Source organism: Prionailurus viverrinus, chromosome F2, assembly GCF_022837055.1.
Source record: "Prionailurus viverrinus isolate Anna chromosome F2, UM_Priviv_1.0, whole genome shotgun sequence".
NCBI lineage: Eukaryota > Metazoa > Chordata > Mammalia > Carnivora > Felidae > Prionailurus > Prionailurus viverrinus.
In genome coordinates, this window is record NC_062578.1 from 27545451 (window position 1) to 27566688 (window position 21238).

Below are 21238 nucleotides of genomic sequence, written 5' to 3' on the forward strand. Positions count from 1 at the left end.
CCAAAATTATAAAAAGGAATATTTGGCAAAAATTTATTAATCGATAATAAAACCAATTGGCAGGAGGTTGTTGGGGGACAGGTTAACCATTCTAATGTAACATTACACAGGTTACTTAGTTACAGATGGAAAGACATACACATACAATGAAAAGTATGCCTAACACCATCTTACCTAAGTAATCAAACACTAATAATGGGATAAACTGACATAATGTGGTTTTCCGATATATCTTTTTGGAGTTATTTATTTTTTAAATTGTCTATGGCTGCACTGAAAAAGGGCATTAGATCACCTGTGTAGAACTATTGCCAAACATGTATAACCTGAAGTAATGAGGGAAATGTTTCCAGCAGTTTAAGGTACTAATCAAAGTTCATTGCATTTGGATATACATTTGCTGAAGCAGCATCTTCTGGAAAAGATTATCTTTTCTCCACAGCCTTTGTAACTTTGTCACACATCATTGGGCCACACATATGTAGGTCAATGTTGGACTCTCTATTCTGTTCCACAAATTTATTTGTCTAACTTGATGCTAATACCGTTCTGTCTTGTCTGTTGTAACTTAACAAGTCTTGAAGTCAGATGACATGAGTACTCCAAAGTTACTCTTCTTTCACAGAGTTCCTTTTGCTCTTTCAGAGTGTTTTCATTACTACATGCACTTTAGGATCTGCTTGTCGATTTCTAGGATAAAAAAATGCCTACTGGGATTTCAATTGGGTTTGATTTGAATGTGTAGTTCAATTTGGGTAGAATCTAACAGATTAATTATATTGAGTCAATATATCCAATAACATGGCTCATCTCTCCATTTATCTCATCTTTCATTTATCTCAGCAATATTTATAGTTTGTAGTATAAAATTCTTATATATCTTTTGTTACATGTATCCTCCAAAATTTCCTATTTATCATGCTATTTCAAATGATGCTGTATTTTTAAATATTTTAATATCCAATTGCTTATTGCTTACATATTAATGTTATATCCTGGGACTGAAATCATTTTTCAATTTTCAATATAAGTTAGTGTCAAGGGAGGAATTCTAAGCAATAATAATATGCAGTGATTACAATGTATGCATTGTAGCAGCATGAATGCAGTGTTTTGACAATAGATACATTGTCAGGGATTGAGAAAAGACAGTGGATTTCCAAAACTAAATATAAACAGAAACATACTTTCATATGATTGCTGAATAAGTGATGAATTGAGTCATGTGAAGATTGAGTGCAAGAACTTTGTTTTCAAACTATGATAGTACATTAACAGTTATTAAGAAATGTAACCCAATCTGGGTGCCTGGGTGGCTCAGTCAATTAAATGTCTGAGTCTTGTTTTCTGCCCAGGTCATGATCTCAAGGTTTTTGAGTTTGAGTCTCGCTTCTGGCTTTGCATTGACAGAGCTAAGCCTGCTTGGGATTTATCTCTCTCTTTCTCTCCCTCTGTTCCTTCCCCCGACCTGCTCTCTCTTTCTCAAAATACATAAATATTTAAAAAAAGGAAATATAACCCAGTCAATTTGTATACTGATTAGATATTATTAAGACTTCATATCTCAATGATATGGAAAAGAGAACAGGTAAATAATATCTACCCTCAAAAACTGATTTATTTACATGACAAACTGCCTTGTCAATCAAAGTCCAATTCTTGCAAACTTAGAAAGAGGGGAAGCTCAGACAAGAGATGGTAAAATCTCAGAAGGTTTTAAGTTGTGCTATCAAGAAACATAAATTCAGACAAAAGGGGCAGTTTGAGGGATACAGAAAGACAAAAAGAGATGGAGAGAGTTGTACACTGATGAATTGATTTTTGAGGGCTGAAGGCAAGGACAGAATCAAAAGTCCCAGCATTTTAGCCTGAAGTAATAATGGTCCCTGAGTAATACGCATAATATTTTCCCTGATCATCTCCTATCACATTGTTTCTCATGATCATCATCTATAAGAAGGGAAGAATCTATTCTCCAATATCCTCTGTGCGAGAAATATATAAGTTCCCTAATACTCAATCTTTAACTGTGGCTTTATTAGATTCAATAGCGCTTGACATGGTTCAGCTTGGGCACTTGATAGTATAGACAAGAGGAGAATATAATTTTAGGATATCCCTAGGCAAGCCAGATACAAATCAACTAACAAGTCAATTTTTTTAAGTTAATTAAAAATAAATAACACTTAACTGAAAACAGAGATGACAAACATCATTTGAAATTGGTTAGGACTACAGAATAATAAAATAAGAAGGAATGAATAATTTTCCATTTTAGGAACATCACTATTTCTTTATAGAGTATTTTAGACTATTTTATTTTTTCCCATTTAAAAAAAAATCAAGCTTTTATGTTTTATGTCAATTTTAAAATTGTTTGGATGCTCACATATATTTTTTGGGTTAGAACTTTGATCAATTCTGGGGCGCCTGGGTGGCTCAGTCGATTAAGCAGCCGACTTCGGCTCAGGTCATGATCTTGCGGTCGGTGAGTTTGAGCCCCGTGTCGGGCTCTGTGCGGACAGCTCAGAGCCTGGAGCCTGTTTCAGATTCTGTGTCTCCCTCTCTCTCTCTGACCTTCCCCCATTCATGCTCTGTCTCTCTCTGTCTCAAAAATGAATAAACGTTAATAAATAAATAAGTAAATAAATAAATAAATATAAAAAAGAACTCTGATCAATTCTATTCAAAATCTGAACATTGAGGGAACAAAAAACCAAAATAAGAAAATACTCAATATTGTTTTCTAAACCAAAATTCACATATTCTTTTTAACATTATAAATAACATAAGTGAGAAAAATGTCTTCTTAGCAAAGCACATACTGTCATTACTCTATGTTAGGAAAATAGAAGATTATAATGATGATCAATTTTTTTTAATGTTTATTTTTGAGAGAGAGGGAGAGAGACAGAGCATGAGCGGAGGATGGGTCAGAGAAAGAGGGAGACACAGAATCCAAAGCAAGCTCCAGGCTCCGAGCTGTCAGCAGCACAGAGCCCCATGTGGGGCTCGAACTCACAAACTGGCAGATCATGACCTGAGCCGAAGTCGGCAGCTCAACCAACTGAGCCACCCAGGTGCTCCTAATGATGATCATTTTTAAACTGAATAACTTTCATCAAACATTTTAACACTGAGAACTTATACTTGGTAAAAACACATACAATTTTTTTTTAAGAGAAATGCTTACCACTATCTTTGAAGTTAATGGAAAATAGAACACAATGCTCATTATGTTTAGCACTTGCACATACTTGTAACGGTCGAGTGCACCTCAATAAGTAATTTCTTCAAATTCTTCCTCCTTTTAGTCTCATCAAATTTCTCTATCGCGGTCCGGGAGTTCGAGCCCCGCGTCAGGCTCTGGGCTGATGGCTCAGAGCCTGGAGCCTGTTTCCGATTCTGTCTCCCTCTCTCTCTGCCCCTCCCCCGTTCATGCTCTGTCTCTCTCTGTCCCAAAAATAAATAAACGTTGAAAAAAAAATTAAAAAAAAAAAATTTCTCTACAACAAGGCATTTGATGCCACTAGATTGCCATCCTCACATTAAGGAGAAGGTAATTCTAAAGTCTAAAGGTCTTACCAGCTATAGATCTCTGGATTCGTAAAAAAAAAAAAAAAAAGAAAAAACCAAAAACGTAAAACAGCTACATACCAATTTATATTTTAAGTCATTTCTTCTAATTCCACTCTTATTGGGGAACAGATTAAAGGGAATCTATTTCATCTAATATAACTTTTTTTGAGAGAGAGAGAGAGAGAGAGAGAGGGAGATTGAGAATGAATCTCAAGCAGGCTCCACGTCCAGCATGGAGCCCAATGGGGGGCTTGATCTCACAATCTTGAGATCATGAGCTAAGTCAAAATCAAGACTCAGATACTTAACCAACTGAGCCACCCAGGCACCCTAAATATAACTTCTAAAGGCAGCTTTAAAGGAATATTAGGGTTTTTTTTTCATGAGCAAAACTCCACAGTCTGCATTTACTTTTAATCCAAAAATCTATTTTACTATATTTAATTATTAACTCATTTTTTCCTCCTTCAGGACTTAGCTCAAGTATCACTTCCAATATTAAGTTTTATCCTCTCATTTTAACCCTTATGCAAAAGTCTGTTGTATTAACTGTTAGAGAGTACTTATTCTTCCTCATTGCTATCTAATCATAAACATTTCTTTAGAGAAAAGGACGATATTCAATTTTTCTAAATTCCCCATGGCAAATAGAGTTATAATGAGTATATAGCAGGTTTTAAGTATTTATTAAATTAAATTAAGAGGCACAATTTATTTTTTGGAAAACCCAAGCAATCAGAAGTCCCCCATGCATACTAGAATGATCACAACTTCAATTTCATCCATATGCATTCCCTATGCCCTTATTATCACCCTACCTGTATCTGCAAATCAAACCCCACCTATTTGGTAAACCTTTGTTCATCCTTCAAGGCTTTACCAGGTCACTTAATAGCCAGCTCAAGAAATGAAATTGAAGGGCAGTCTAGGAGTATTAGAACAAGCAATGACTTTGAGTTAGCCAGGCCTGGGTTCAAATCATGGTTCTACTTTTTCAGACATGTGTGATTTTACGTGATTCATACTCATAGACTCATTTTATCTGTGAAAGGGGAATATCAGTACTAACTTCCTCCTCATCATCATAATCATCATCATGACTTTAATAGTTTTGAGTGTTTACTAACACTGATAATTTTTCCAATGCCCTAACATGCATTATCTTATTTAATTCTCACAATAATCTTATAATAAACATATTATCCTAATTTTATATATTAGGAACCTGAAGCACAAAGAGCATAAACTATTTCATAGATTTGATATAAATATTGATGTAAAATACTCAGTATATAGTAAAATTTCTAGTTCTATCCCCTTTATATATGCAATAGGTTGTTAAGGAAATCAAAATAAATACCTGTATAACCAAAAAACCTGTTATGATTGACATTCTTGTCCAAATCAAAATGCTATCCCCAGAAATACCAATGTACAATTCTTAATATGTCTAAGTACTTGTCCACCCAAATTTCTTTCCTTTACATTTAAAATCAACCCTTATATATTCAGATATGCTTCTTCTACATGATAGGTACGATATCAATTTCATAAATTAAATTAAAACTTCTGATATGGGGGTGCCTGGGTAGCGCAGTTGGTTGAGCGTCCGACTCTTGATTTCAGCTCAAGTCATGATCCCAGGGTCATGGGATTGAGCCTTGCGTCAGGCTCTGTGCTGAGTGTGGAGCCTACTTAAGATTCTTACTCTTTCTTTCTCTCTCCCTCTGTTCCTCCCTCCACTCACACGCATGTGCATGCTCTCTCTCTAAAATAAATAAATGGGGCGCCTGGGTGGCGCAGTCGGTTAAGCGTCTGACTTCAGCCAGGTCACGATCTCGCGGTCCGTGAGTTCGAGCCCCGCGTCAGGCTCTGGGCTGATGGCTCAGAGCCTGGAGCCTGTTTCCGATTCTGTGTCTCCCTCTCTCTCTGCCCCTCCCCCGTTCATGCTCTGTCTCTCTCTGTCCCAAAAATGAATAAACGTTGAAAAAAAAAATTTTTAAATAAATAAATGAATACATACATATATAAACATTTAAGAAAAGAACATTAAACATTAAAAAAATATATAAATACATTAAAAAGCATTTAAAAACATTAAGAAAACATTAAACATTAAAAAAAGGAACTTTTGGGAGTGCCTGGGTGGCTCAGTCAGTTAAGCGTCCAACTTTGGCTCAGGTCATGATCTCACAGTTCGTGAGTTCGAGCCCCGTGTCAGGCTCTGTGGTGATGACTCGGAGCCTGGAGCATGCTTCAAATTCTGTGTTTCTCTCTCCCTCTGCTTCTCCTCCACTCATGCTCTGTCTCTCTGTCTCTCAAAAATAAATAAACATTAAGATTTTTTTTTAATAACTTTTGATACTGGTTGCATATAGAATCCCTAAGTACCTTATGTTCAGGCCTCACTATTCATCAACTGACTTAGAATTTCTGGGGGTATGATCTGGGCATAAGTATTTTGTGAAAAGATTTGAGTTGATTTTTATGTACAATGATTTATGTAAATGTTCAAAGTTAACACCCACATGCATTACATCCATGACAAAGTACTTGTTGGCTTATGCATACCCCTAAATCTTGGCTTTGAAGAAATATAAAGAATGTAGCCTCAATGGGTTTCCTATAATTAAACCAAAATATTGATAGGAAAATAGTAGGACCCAGAGATCTGATATGGTAAAAACTTCCGGGGGGTGGAATATGTCTGAAAATCTTAAACCCAGGATTCTCTTTTTTTAGCCTCTGGAATATTTGCCCACTTGCTAGAGGAAATCAGCCTCTTTTTTCCAAGACAATAAGTGAAGACTTCACATGAGCCAAATGCCTTACCAAATGATGTTTGTTCTGTTCTTACACCACCTTTCTTAGCTCTCTTTGGAGCTTCCAGGCAATACTTAGCATAGCCTGAGCAGGGAAATAATTTCCCTACTATGAGAACAAAGAGTTTACTCAACAAAGAATTATGTGACCTGGTCAATATATACACTGTTAGAAACTAGAAGGAAATAAGTTGAACCAGGATGAGTTTATAAAATTGAATAGTGGAGAGTGCGAGACATGGTTATGATCTTTTATATCTCAGAATTTCACCTGAAATGGATCCTGATACAATGTGGAATCACTTTTCAAAGCTAAACATGATGATAACATATAGTATATAACACAAGATGGTAGATCTGCCTTGGTAAAGAATTGAGGAAGGTGTTGCAAGAGTCTAGATTTGGGGTAAATTAAAATAAATGTGTTACATAAGAGCAGATAATCCACATGTGACTGTGATCACTAAGAGTGCTCAAAATGTGTTTGTTCCCTTCACTAAAACAGTAGAAGTGCACCAGTGAAAAGGGCACAGTCATCACAGGGAAACTCAGGCTGTCTTTTCATACTAAAGTTGATATTTGATGCTGCTGCTACATTAATGTGTCCTTAACATAAATAAAAATGGTAGATTCTTAGAATGGTTAGAGGCTGGTGGTGGCAAGTAACCATCAGAGGCAATGTGGCTATAGTTACCATAACAAGAAGAAAGGCCAGAATAGTACTTTGGCCTGAAGACTTCTTTGGCAGTTGCTAATGAAACATAATGTTCTTAGATGGGAAATAGATGGGAAACAGGCTATAATATTTCATGATTTATATGACAAAGAAAATCAAGAATTGGCAAGCAGAAGATTGCTTTCATCCAAATAAAATATCAAAATCATTAACCCAGCTTCGAGATCTGAGTTTGTTCTCACACCCAGTGTCCATCAATTGAAAAGGAGTCTAGACTCTCTTGAGAATGGATTGCATAAAGCTGTGGCAAATATAAACAAAAATATAGGCAAAATGTGCAGTCTTTATTTTCAAGGAGGCTTGTAGTAATTGACAGAATAATTGCACACAGGAGAAGAATATCAAGATTTTTTGAAGTCTATTGAATATCAGCACTGACAATGAGAACAAGAGAACTGAACCGTCATTAGAGTCCTTGGGTAAGAATGTGTCTTATGGAGACCAGATAATAAATGGAATCCTGACCCAAGTACATCTCAGAATATTGCTAATTGGCCTGAAGACTTACATTGTGAACATTTTTCTGGTTCCCTAATTCAAAATTCGGAAAGATACAGTTACCAGATGACATACACTTCACATTAGTTCTCATATCTGTGGATTAACAATTATGATACCAGAAATGGTCAAAGAGAAGTCCATAAAACTCCCCCTTGGTCAGAAAAATATTAAGTCACAAATACTATGGTTTTGAGATGCAACTGCAGATATATACTGAAACTCTAAAATTCATAGGATTCTGGGGTAGTGATCCTGTTCATGTGCTCTTTTAATTTAAATGTACATTGCATTTGCTGTTCTTCCTGCAGAATGAGTTGGACTGAGGAGTGACAATTAACTACCATAAACCGAAATCAAATCTACTTCTACAGTTTTCTATTTCAGTAATTCACCATAACCATTATTCTGCAAGCCAAAAATCTATCAGCATCTATGGCATCTCAGTCTATCTCATTCCTCATGGAAGTCTTGTCAATTTTACCTCCAAATTATTGTCAAATCTGTATTCATCTATTTCTACTGCTCTTACCTTAATTGAAGCTACCCACATCTCTCACCTAGAAAACTATATCAACCTCTGAACTCATCTCCCCACATCCACTTGCCTCCTTCCAATCTGTTTTTCATGTTGCATCCAAGTGATCTTTTCTAAATGAAAATCTGGTCATGTTTCTCACTACTAAAATATGTTTTCAAAGACCTCCTTACTCTTAGAATAAAAATTAAAGTCATTAACATTCCTTTTACCTACCTCTCTAGCTTCAACTTGGGCCAATAAGCCCCTTGCTATTTATATTTCAAACCTTGGACTTTCCACTTGTCAAGTGCACCATTATCCCTAGGGCACATAGTTTCCTTTTCTTGGACTAGGTGGTTTCACAGACATCTCCCACTTCACCTAATCAACTTTGACTCATCCTTTTGATCTTACTTTGCTTATTCCTTCTCAGGAAAGCCTTCTCTGGTACTAGCACCTGATAGTAGGCAAAATATATGGTAAGAATTAAATAAATATCTGTTGAATGAGTGTATAAATAATGCATAGACTCACACCAGATGACAGGAAGCAAAAGACTACCTGACAAACCTGAGGCTAGAAATGAAAGAAAAAGCATGACAACATTTCCTGAAGATCCTTTGAGGCAAAGATCCCACCACTAATGCAAAGTGGTCAAATAAAAAAAAAAAATCTAGTTCTGACCAATTATATACTGCTCTCTCAGAAAGCATTAAGTACGCACTGGGAGATAGATGCTAAGTTTCTGCAGTTTCCCTCTCTTTTCGGATAGGTAAATTTTTCAGCGAAACATACATTCTTCTTTTGAACAATTATTGTGATGATAAGCCTCATCTGTTAGGGCGTTTGTGACTAAAAGTAACGCAAAACCCAACTAAAATAGTTTAAACTGGAGAGATTTCACAAAGTGAAAATCCTGGAATTAAGGAGGTATCACAGTTAATGTAGTTATTTTGAAATATCAAGCCCTAGAATTTTTTCCATCTTTCATCCTGTTTTCTTCAGGGAATTAGCTTTTCCCCTCATGAGATGGCACCAGGAAAACTAAGACTCATATATTTATATAATAACATTCGAAGGTTGAAAAAGAAAAACTCTTGGTTTTTTTCCTTATTTAGGAGAAAGAAAGAACTTTTAAGAAGTCTCTCCACCACTCAGCAGACATTTCCTTCTGACTTACTAATCAGAATAATGTCACAAGTCCATTGCTGAATCAATCTCTAGAGAAGAGAATCATTGCAATTGGCTAAGACTATCAGAGCTTCACTCCTAGAGCTGAAGAAAGGTCCTGAAGCACAGGGCACAGGTCAACTGAGCAAAACGAACATTATTTTACCCAGGAAGGGGGTAATTGACAGCAAACACTTTCTGACACCCTGTCATTTAGTAAGGAACCACTGTGAACACATCATTCTACTATATTTAATGCACATCTTTTATAGTCTTAACAATAACTCAGCAAGGTTGGTGTGATTTTTACAGATGAAAATATTAAGACTTAAAGGTTGAACACTGGTACACAGGTAATATAATTAATGACATGGCCAAGATTTAAATGCAGGCCTGACTTAAAGATCTGTTATTACAGGGGCACCTGGGTGGCTCAGTTGGTTAAGCTTCTGACTTCGGCTCAGGTCACGATCTCGTGGTCCATGAGTTCAAGCCCCTTGTCTGGTTCTGTGCTGACAGCTCAGAGCCTGGAGGCTGCTTCAGATTCTGTGTCTCCCTCTCTCTCTGCCCCTCACCTGCGCTCTCTCTCTCTCTCTCTCTCTCTCTCTCAAAAATAAACATTAAAAAAAATTTTTTTTAAGTTCTGTTATATTATTTACGCATTGAGATTCCAATAATAAACAAAATTTGAATAACTGTCCACTAAAATATTCAATTTCAAATACTCTGTATTTTCTATTCAATAAACAATATCTCCTAAAGTTTCAGACACAAAGATACATCGTTTAATTTAAAACAGGCAAATTATTAGGACACTTGGGTGGCTCAGTCAGTTAAGCATCCAACTCTTGATTTCTACTCAGGTCATGATCTCACAGTATCCTGAGTTCGAGCCCCATGTTAGGCTCTGTGCTGACAGTGTGGAGCCGGCTTGGAATTCTCTCTCTCTCTCTCTCTCTCTCTCCTCTCTCTCTGCACTGCCCCCCACTCGTGCTGTCTCTGTCTCTCTGAAAAAAAGAAATAACCTTTAAAAAAAAAATTTTTAAACAGGCAAATTACTTAACCTCTCTGTGTCTTATTTTCTTTTTCTATAAAATAGTTTAGTAATAATAGCTTCAAGTTCATAGGTTTGTAAAAATACAAATGAGCCTGGCACAGAGTAAAAGCTTAATATACTTTACTTTAGATAGTATTCCCAGCTCAAAGCTGATACCTTTTATGTATGAAACAATGTTAGGTAGTAGAGAAAAATAATTAAAACAAAATAAAAACAGAACTATCTCTTTTTTTAAATTTTGCTTTATGGCTTTTCAAATGTGTTCTTTGAAACATGTAATCAATTTTTATTCATAAGAACACCTTTTATAGGATTAATATAATAATGACATTTAAATGGTGCCTTTTTTCCCCAGCTTTATTCAGATAGTATTGACACAAGGAAGATATATAACACAAGGAGGTTTAAGATGTATAATGTGATAATTTGATGCTTGTATACTACGAAAGTATTACTACAATAAGGTTAGTTAACATACCCCATCTTCTCACATAATTGCCATCTTGTATGTGCATGAGATAACATTTAACATCTACTCTCATAATGGGGCCCCTGAGTGCCTCAGTCAGTTGAAATGTGACTCTTGATCTCTGCTTAGGTCATGATCTCGTGGTTCATGAGTTCAAGCCCCATATCAGGCTCTGCACTAACAGTGTGGAGCCTGCTTGGGATTCTTGCTCTCCCTCTCTATCTGCCCCTTTCCTGCTCTCTCTCCCTCTCTCTCAAAAACTAAGTTAAATAAAAAATAATAAATAAATAAATAAATAAATAAATAAATAAATAAAATCTACTCTCTTAAAAACTTTCAAGTATATAATATAGTACTGTTCATCATCATCACGATGCTGTAATTAGATCCCCAGAACTTATTCCTCTAATAGCTGGAAGTTTATACCCTTTGACCAATACCTCCCCATCTTCCCCATCGCGAGCTCCTGGCAACCATTATTCCACTCTATTTCTGATTTCGGGGTTCTTTTTTAGACTCTGCATATAAATGGTATCATACGGCATTTGTCTTTCTCTGTCTGACTGATTTCACTTCACACAATACCCTCAATGTCCATGTTGTTGCAAAAGGCAGGATTCCCTTCTTTTGTATGGCCGAGTGATATTCCATTATACATATGTATACTTTCTTTATCCTTTAATCATTGACAGATACTTAAGTAGTTTCCATATCGTAGCAATTGTGAATAATTCTGCAGTGAACACGGGGATGCTGATGTCTCCTCAACATAGTGTTTTCGTTTCCTTTAGATATATACCGAGAAGTGCAAGTAATGAACATATAGCAGGAGTCAGCATGGGGCTGAGGTGGGCAGCTCTGAAGTCCAAGATGAGGTTAGGAATTCACTTTACTCTCCTTCTCCCAAGGAGATGGTGTTTCACTCTTTGCTGAGCCGCTGGGGCTTAAAAGTGGGGTAATAGTGGTAGTGCGAATCTATTTTTCCTACCCTCCTCAGTGTGCCCTTTCTTATTTCTGTGTTTCACCCAAGGTGCTGAAGTCTCTCACCTGGAATCCTGGGCTTTTGTGAAGGTATTTTTGTAAGCAGATAGTTATTCAAATTGATGTTTCTGGCAGGGGATGGGGGTAGGTGGATTCCCATGCCATCAGTGTTTGGGCCACACTTGTACACAGGCCTCATTCTGAAAGCCTAGAACAAAGGTGGCAGCTAGGACACAAACTCCTTCCCACCACTTAACCAAAGCCCAGCAATTTATTTCAAACTCTAGCACTTCCTTCTTCTGGAAATTTGAAATGTTCCACAAGGATGCACTCAATTTGTTTGTGTTGTTTTATGACAGCCTTAGTCATTCAGCTTTCTTTAACCTAATTTCCTTATTTTCCTAATGACCCATTACTCAAACCACCAAATCTCATTTCTCCCACTTTGCTTGTTCCTCATTGTTTCTTCTATCCCTTTAATACATTCCAAACACACATTTTCTGTGATCTCTGAATAATACAGTAACAGCTTGAATTCCAATCACAAAAACAATAGCAAACTTTAGAATGGACAAAGAGAAAATCCCCACAGTGTGTCTTACTTACTGAATTTATGCTTTGAATGGACTCTGCAGGGGATTACTTCTATAAATCTATTGCATATAATATTGAGTTTTAAGGTCACTAAACACTATGATTGACCGTAGATAAACTGAACCAGACATGAACTTTGTTTTCTTACCTTTTCAATCCATTTTCTTTGTCTACCTTTTTCAGTATCACTGCCAACCAACTATTGTCCTCACTTCTGTATCTCACTGCTTGAAAGTGCCCTCAATCATAGCATAGCACTGAGACTTTACCTCTGAATTTTATGTATCTATGGCCAGTGGCAGGGCTGTTATATCACATTTGGCAATATGCATGTAACTTCTCATAAGTCACTGGCTGTGTCTCATTTAATCCCTACCATCTGAGTAAAACAAATCAAAGAAATTAGACCAATTAAATCAAGTTTATCCACAGGTTATTGTGGTATCTTCCTAGATTATATTTTAATTTTAGGAGGAGGTTCTTAGAAAATAACCCAGTGAACTATCTAGAAATTTCAAGTGCCCTATTGTGGTCACTAAGGTTTACATCAGAAGGAAAAAAACAGGATAGTCTTTGGTACTGAGATCTAGAAGCAGAGCCTAGAAATTTGCCGTGTTCTTATTGATTATAAAATTGTGTAACTGATGAGGTTTTGGGGATGACACTGGGGTTCACGGGGTCTGGAGCCAATGGCCAGGAAAGAATTCTTCAAGATGTCTTTAGTGCAAAAAGACACTTTTATTAAAGTAGCGGGACAGGACCCATGGGCAGGAAGAGCTACCCGGGGACCATGAGGAGAGACTGGTTACATACTACTGGGTTGGGGGAGGTAAAGTCCAGGGGAAGGCTCAAGTGAGATTTTCATATGCTAAAGAAGATTCACAGGATACTGAAGGGCTAGCTATTGTCAAGCTAAGGTTGTTTTTCCCTCTAGCAAAGCATTAGCATTAAGACAGAAAGGAGTTCCGAGTTCTCGGAGAAACATTTCATTCTGCCAGCCTCAAGTATTTGTCAATGGGCTGCAGGTTATAAGGAAATTTAGTTCTATCTGCCATTTTCTTCTGCCTTTGTTTCCCACATCACTATGGAGGGGTGATGGAAACTTAGGTCCTGTAGGACTATGATCTCTATCAGTTAACCATTTGTTTTTCCCCTTTCCTTTGTTCTTGAGCAGCCAGGAGTGCCTGAGGAATATCACACATATCCCACCTGGGGAGTGGGGGGGGGGGGCGGGGTGAGGCCTGGCAGCTTGCCTTATCCTTATGCTCCCTAATCAGTAGCAGGTCCCAACACAACTTTTTATTTTCTGAAGAGTGAATTATACAGAGCAAAATGGAGTTTCTCATGTCAAGCAGGAGTCTGTGTCAAGAAGGAGTGTCATGCAGGGGACTGTGTTAAGCAATGACACATGCAGTTAAAGGTACTGCAGCTATAAGACCAGCATCAGCTACCAACCCAGAAGTGATAACAAGCAGAACCAGAGAAGTTCTGTAGGGGACCAAGGCCATTTAAATCCCTTTAAAAAGGGGAGAATTTTTGTAGCAAACTGTCAGACTCTTCAGACGTGACCCCTCTATGTCTGACCACTTAGAAAAGGCAGCTGTCTGCTGAAAGCTCTGCCCAGTTGATCTCTGAACAAACCGAGGTCCTTCACTGCTTGAACATAGTAAGCTTTAAGTGCTGAGACCTGACCTGGACTGGACCTAGGCCCTTTCTCAACTGCACATCCACAGACTGACCTTGTTAGTAACGAACCTGGTTCGTTAACTTCCCACACCATTGTTTGTTGTGTAGCTTTGATACAGCACCTGGGCTGGATCACCCAACAGAACAACCAAAAGGCCCTAGGAGATCTTGGAAGGCAGGAGGTTTATTTCACACCAGCGGGCTCAGAGGAGATCGCTCTCCAGAGGTCTGAGTGCAAGGATGGGGGACGTTTTATAGTCTGTTACTTCCTCATTAGTAGTAATTTGGCATGCTCGGCAAGCAAGTTAGGAAGGGAACCTGGAAGGGGAGTCTTCGGGCAACGGGACTGGAATTCCCCTATCAGTCCTGTCGGCCATCTTATAACATAATTTTTTCCCATCAGCTTGTCTTCCGTTCTGTGACCTTTGTACGAAGCCAAGTTGAATCACATGCTGAAATGTCACTGAGTTTGGAATCCTGAACCTGCTTTATAATTGTGATTAACTTTCCTTTATGACTGAATACAGCCGACATTGTGTAAAGACACGACTTGTGTGTGCACCTTCATAGCGTGCTCATGACATGAATCTGAGAGACTAAGAGAAAAATTACCAGATGTACTCACAACTGCAAAGAAAAGACCCCCCCCCCCCCCCCCCCCCCGCTGTTTCCGAAACCAGCCAGGGCGTGCCTGGTGGTGGTCTGACCTAAAGGCGGGAACCAATCAAGTTCTGCTGAGTGGTTTGAAAAAAAGGCAGGAACCAATCAAGTTCTGCTGAGTGTTCAAATTTAAATGTCAACCAATAACAGCTCTGTAACTGCAAAAAATCCCTAACTTGTTTGTGCCTGTCTATAAAAGAAGCTGTAAGATCCTCGCTCGGGGCCTCTTAGCGTCACCGGCAACGAGTGTGCAGAGGACCGGGTTCGAACCTGCAATAAACGGCCCTTGCCGCTTGGCTTTGACTCTGGACTCTGGTGGTTTGTTTTTGGGGAGTCTCTCGAATTGGGGCATATCATTTGGGGGCTCGTCCGGGATCCCCCCAAGCCCACCAGACCCCAAGTCAACGGGTCGTCCCTGAGACCAATCGGTAAGTGAGCCGGCTCTGTCCGTTTCTGTTTGTCTGTTCGTTTCTGGCTCTTCCACGCGGGATCTGTATCGGGGACTGACACAGCCCTGGCGGATGCGCTATAGGGCAGTCAGTCGGGTCCAGTAGGAGATGTCCACTGGCACCCGTCTGGGGCACCTTTTTGGGCCCATCAGAATTCTTCTGTTCGGGTGACTGGCACCCGTCTGGGGCACTTTTTTGGGCCCATCGGAATTCTTCTGTCCGGGTGACAGACACCCGAAATGCGCTAGCGATCTAAGTGTTGTGTTCTCTATTCTATAACCTTTAAGTGTTAAACCCCTTCTCTTTCGCAGGTGACCTGGCCTGGCCCAGCCAGAAATCCTCATAACTTTACTGTTTCTCCTTTTAATCCTTTCCTCCACCTCCAGGATACAGATGGGCCTATCTCAAAGCACTCCCCTTTCTCTCCTCGTTGCTAACTTCAGGGATGTTAGAACCAGAGGACAGAATTTGAGTCTAGACATCCAGAGGGGAAAATTAATAACCCTCTGCCGCTCCAAATGACCAACCTTCGGCGTTGGATGGCCAACCGAAGGAACTTTTTGCCTCCCTATAATCACTAAGGTGAAGTCAAAGATTTTTCTACAGGGTCGCGAGGGGCACCCGGATCAGATTCCCTACATTCTTGTATGGCGGAATTTAGTGGAAAATCCACCCCCTTGGTTGGCCCCCTTCCTATCCTCAGGAACGTGTAAGGTCCTTGCCATACGGCCTGCAGATCCCCCAAAATCAAGAACGCCAGCCGCGCCCTTGTATCCCACATTGCCCAATAGTCAGGACCTACTATCCCTAAACCCTCCACCCTATCATCCCCCTCCCCTCATACCCCAGGCCCTGCCCGCAGCAGCCGCCCCACCAGTTGCCCCGCTAGTTGCCCCCCTAGGGGAACCGGGAGGATGGGAAGCAGCAGCTGCGCAGGGCCCCATTGAAAATGAAACCAACCGCGAGAGGCCAGCCGTCCGAACCTGTGGACGCACCCAGTGTGAGCCAAACCCTCGCCTCCCCGACTCCACTGTGGCCCTACCCCTGCAGGAAATAGGACCCCCAGATGAAACAGGCAACCCCCGACTCCAGTATTGGCCCTTTTCCACCAGTGACCTTTACAACTGGAAAACACAGAACGCTCAATTCTCTGATAACCCTAAAGACCTAATAGCTCTTTTAGACAGTGTCATGTTCACCCACCAGCCCACCTGGGACGACTGTCAGCAGCTCCTCCGCATCCTGTTCACTACAGAGGAGCGAGAGAGGATCCAATTAGAAGCAAGAAAGCTGGTTCCCGGAGACGACGGTCAGCCGACATCTAACCCTGACCTCATTAATGCGGCTCTCCCCCTAACCAGACCTCCACAGGACGAATGGGACTACAACACAGCAGAAGGTAGGGGAAGGCTACTCATTTATCGCCAGACTCTGATGGCGGGTCTCCGGGCTGCAGCTCGCAAGCCCACCAATTTGGCTAAGGTATATTCGGTTGTACAGGGAAAGGCAGAGAGTCCAGCTGCTTACTTAGAGAGATTAATGGAAGCCTTTAGGCAGTTTACCCCCATGGATCCAGAAGTCCCTGAGAACCTGGCTGCTGTCATTATGTCCTTTGTAAATTAAGCAGCTCCTGACATTAAAAAAAAAAACTCCAAAGGCTAGAGGATTTAGAAGGTAAACAGATCCAGGATCTGCTCCATATAGCACAACGGGTCTACAACAACAGGGAGGCCCCAGAAGAGAGACAGATCAAGGCCACAGAGAAAATGACTAAAGTCCTGGCCGCTATAGTCCAGAAAGAACAGCCACCCCCAGAAGGCACTCAAACAACACGCCCTCCCAGGCGGCACTTAGATAAAGATCAATGAGCCTATTGTAAAGAAAAAGGCCATTGGATACAAGAATGCCCCAATAAGAAACAACCCCACCCCAGCCAAGGACAATGGCAGCCTAAAATAGCCCCCATACTGTTTACCCAAGATACAGAATAGGGAGGACGGGGTTCGGATCCCCTCCCCAAACCTAGGGTAACATTGCAAGTGGAAGGGACCCCAGTCCAATTCCTAGTTGATACTGGGGCACAGCACTCAGTTCTGGTCAAGCCCCATGGAAAAGTATCTGAAAAATCATCCTGGGTACAAGGGGCCACCGGAATAAAGAAGTACCCCTGGACAACTCAGAGGACTGTGGACTTAGGAAATGGGAAGGTAACCCACTCCTTCCTGGTCATTCCTGACAACCCCTGCCCCCTGTTGGGAAGGGATTTGCTTACCAAAATGGGGGCCCAAATTCATTTCCAACCAGGGGGACCCACAGTGACTGACTTTCACAACCAACCCTTATCTGTACTCACTGTGAGACTGGAAGATGAATACAGGCTCCATCAGAAACCCACTCCTCTGGATCAGGGTATGGAGCCCTGGCTTCAATGCTTCCCAGACGCGTGGGCAGAAACGGGTGGTATGGGGCTGGCAAAACATCGCCCAGCCCTATTTATAGAGGTCAAGCCCAGGACGGACCCTGTCCACATGCGCCAATACCCCATGCCCGCGGAAGCCAAAAATGGCATCACACCGCATATCTGCCGCCTCCTTGACTTTGGGGTCCTACACACCTGCCACTCAGCATGGAATAACCCCCTGCTGCCCGTGCACAAACCCAACAGCGGGGAATACAGACCAGTGCAGGACCTGAGAGAAGTCAATAAGCAGGTCATGGACATAAACCCAACCGTTCCTAACCCCTATACTCTCTTGAGCGCCCTCAGCCCAGAAAAACAATGGTATACTGTTCTGGATCTAAAAGATGCTTTTTTCAGCCTACCACTAGCGCCTAAAAGTCAAGAGCTATTTGCATTCGAGTGGACAGATCCAGACAGGGGCATAAATGGCCAACTCACTTGGACCAGACTGCCACAAGGATTCAAAAACTCTCCGACCCTGTTCGACGAGGCTCTACACGAAGATTTAAGTGAGTACAGACAACAACACCCTAATATAACTCTCCTACAATATGTTGATGATCTCTTAATAGCTGCCAAGACACCCGAAGCCTGCATCCAGGGAACTGAAGGTCTCCTGTGTACTCTGCGAACCTTAGGCTACCGTGCCTCAGCAAAGGCGGCTCAGATCTGCAAGTCAGAGGTAACTTACCTGGGTTACTTACTGAGAGGGGGGCAACGCTGGCTAACGGATGCCCGGAAGGAGACTGTCCTTCGTATTCCCAGACCGCAGACACCACGAGAGGTGAGGGAATTCCTAGGGTCAGCTGGGTTCTGCAGACCCAGCAGACCTATGGTTCTGCAGACCTATGGATGCCAGGGTTTGCTGAATTAGCAAAGCCTTTATACCAGGCAACAAAAGATCAACAGCCCTTTAGTTGGACAGAAGAAGCCGAACAGGCCTTCCAACAAATTAAAACTGCTCTGCTATCAGCACCTGCCCTGGGACTCCCCGATGTCTCCAAACCCTTCCACCTATATGTAGATGAAAACCGAGGCATAGCTAAGGTGGTGCTAACCCAGCATTTGGGCCCTTGGTGCAGGCCAGTAGCCTATCTGTCTAAAAAGCTAGATCCAGTGGCCGCCGGATGGCCACCCTGTCTCCAGATGATTGCAGCCACTGCCCTAATGGTAAAAGACGCTGATAAGCTGACCATGGGCCAAGAGCTACAAGTCACCACCCCGCATGCCATCGAGGGCATCCACAAGCAGCCGCCTGACCAATGGCTGAGCAATGCCCAACTCACTCATTACCAGGGACTGCTGTTGAACCCCCTCAGGGTCATCTTCACCCCCCCAACAGCCCTGAACCCAGCATCACTGCTGCCAGACCCGGACATGGGAACCCCACTTCATGACTGAGCCGACATACTGGCTCAAGTTTATGGGGTCCGGGAGGACTTGCAGGACCAACCATTATCAGATGCGGACGCCATATGGTTCACCAATGGAAGCAGCTTTGTTCACCAGGGACAAAGGTATGCAGGGGCGGCCGTAACTTCAGAAACCGAGGTGGTTTGGGCAGAAGCCCTACCCCCCAGAACCTCGGCCCAGAAGGCTGAACTAATAGCCTTAACCCAGGCCCTAAAATTAGGAAGAGACCGCAAGCTAACCATGTACACTGATAGCCGATATGCCTTTGCCACTGCTCATGTACATGGGGCGATATACAGAGAATGGGGGCTCCTCACAGCTGAAGGGAAAGACATCAAAAATAAAGAAGAGATTCTAGCCCTGCTAGCAGCCTTATGGGAACCCAAAAAGCTAGCGATTATGCATTGCCCAGGACACCAGAAGACAACCGACCCAGTTTCCCGGGGCAACAATTTGGCCGATCGGACTGCAAAAAACATAGCTCGGCCCCCAGCGCAATTACTGACCCTACAGCTGCCAGACCCTGGACCCCGGGAATTGCCCCCCAGCCCTGACTATTCAGAAAGCGACATTCAATGGATGAGTAAACTTCCTATGACCCGAATCAAAGATGGCTGGTGGAGAGACTCCAAAAGCAGCATTATACTCCCAGATAAACTAGGATGGCAAGTTCTAGAGCGGATCCATTGCAGCACCCACTTAGGTTCCCGGCGAATGTTGGACTTACTGAGACAGACTGGACTAAAAATCAGAAATGTCTCTGATAAGGTCGATCAAGTAGTCACTAAATGTACAGTGTGCCAACTCAACAATGCGAGTAGCAATCCTCAGACAACAGGGGTAAGACGAAGAGGGAGCAGACCGGGGACCTATTGGGAAGTAGATTTCACTGAAGTAAAACCAGGAAAATATGGACATAAGTATTTGCTAGTTTTTGTAGATACCTTTTCAGGATGGACTGAAGCCTTTCCAACCAAGAATGAAATGGCACAGAATGTAGCCAAAAAGATCCTAGAAGAAATCCTGCCCAGGTATGGTTTTCCAGTAATGATAGGGTCAGACAATGGACCTGCATTCATCTCTAAGGTAAGTCAGGGACTGGCTTCCATACTTGGGGCTGATTGGAAATTACATTGTGCATACCGACCCCAAAGTTCAGGACAGGTAGAGAGAATGAACAGAACATTAAGAGACCCTAACCAAATTGACCATGGAGACTGGTGCTAATTGGGTAGTCCTTCTCCCTTACTCTCTGTTCAGGGTGCGTAACTCCCCATACAAACTGGGACTCACACCCTATGAAATAATGCATGGTAGACCACCCCCCATCATCCCTAACCTAAAAGATGACCTTGTCAAAACTGAGAACGATAATGGTCTTGAACTCTTGCTCTCCCTACAAGCCTTGCAGAGGGTCCATGAAGATGTATGGCCCAAATTAAAAGAACTTTATGAAACTGGACCCCGCCTATTCCTCATCAATTCCGACCCAGGGATTGGGTCCTCGTCAAACGTCATCGGCAGGAGACTCTGGAACCCAGGTGGAAAGGACCCTTCCAGGTCATCCTGACAATGCCTACGGCCATCAAAGTAGACGGAATCGCCGCCTGGATCCATTACACCCACACCAAACCGGTGGACCCGTTCTCAGACCTCATTGGACCCTCAAAGACAACCTGGACTGTTGACCGGACTAAGGACAATCCTTTAAAATTGACCCTACACCACCAACGGACTGAGCCGTAACTATGGTACTTGCCCTCCTCTTGATTGTTCTGCAAATTCTGTCTGTAAATCCAAACCCCCACACCCCCTATAATTTGACATGGGAAATTACTAACTTAGAGACTCATGAAATCTACAACAAAACCCTAGGAACTGCCCCATTAAACACCTGGTGGCCAGATTTATATTTTAATTTAGAAAAAGTTAGTCCATTAGAAGAAATGGAAGGAGGTAAATGGAGGCAACTGCAAAGGAGGGTATCAATAAGTAGAAATGGATTTTATGCATGTCCGGGATTTAGGACGGGGGCGATGAGGCGCACATGTGGAGGGTTTGAAACCCTCTATTGCGCAGCCTGGAGTTGTGTCCCCAATGATGGGGAATGGAAGTGGGAAGTAAAACCCCAATTTATTGAAAT

At 41.6% G+C, this 21238-nt stretch overlaps 1 protein-coding gene across 1 annotated transcript in view; it reads left to right on the top strand.

Moving 5' to 3' along the window:
• LOC125156186 (uncharacterized) overlaps positions 1 to 20841 on the top strand; it is a 100864-nt gene extending 80023 nt beyond the window's left edge. The window contains 6 exon segments of the mRNA XM_047841963.1: positions 15828 to 16859; positions 16862 to 18502; positions 18505 to 19642; positions 19748 to 20282; positions 20284 to 20558; positions 20561 to 20841. Of these exon segments, the coding sequence (XP_047697919.1) occupies positions 15828 to 16859; positions 16862 to 18502; positions 18505 to 19642; positions 19748 to 20282; positions 20284 to 20558; positions 20561 to 20841 (4902 nt within the window).
• Positions 20842 to 21238: the final 397 nt, after the last annotated feature.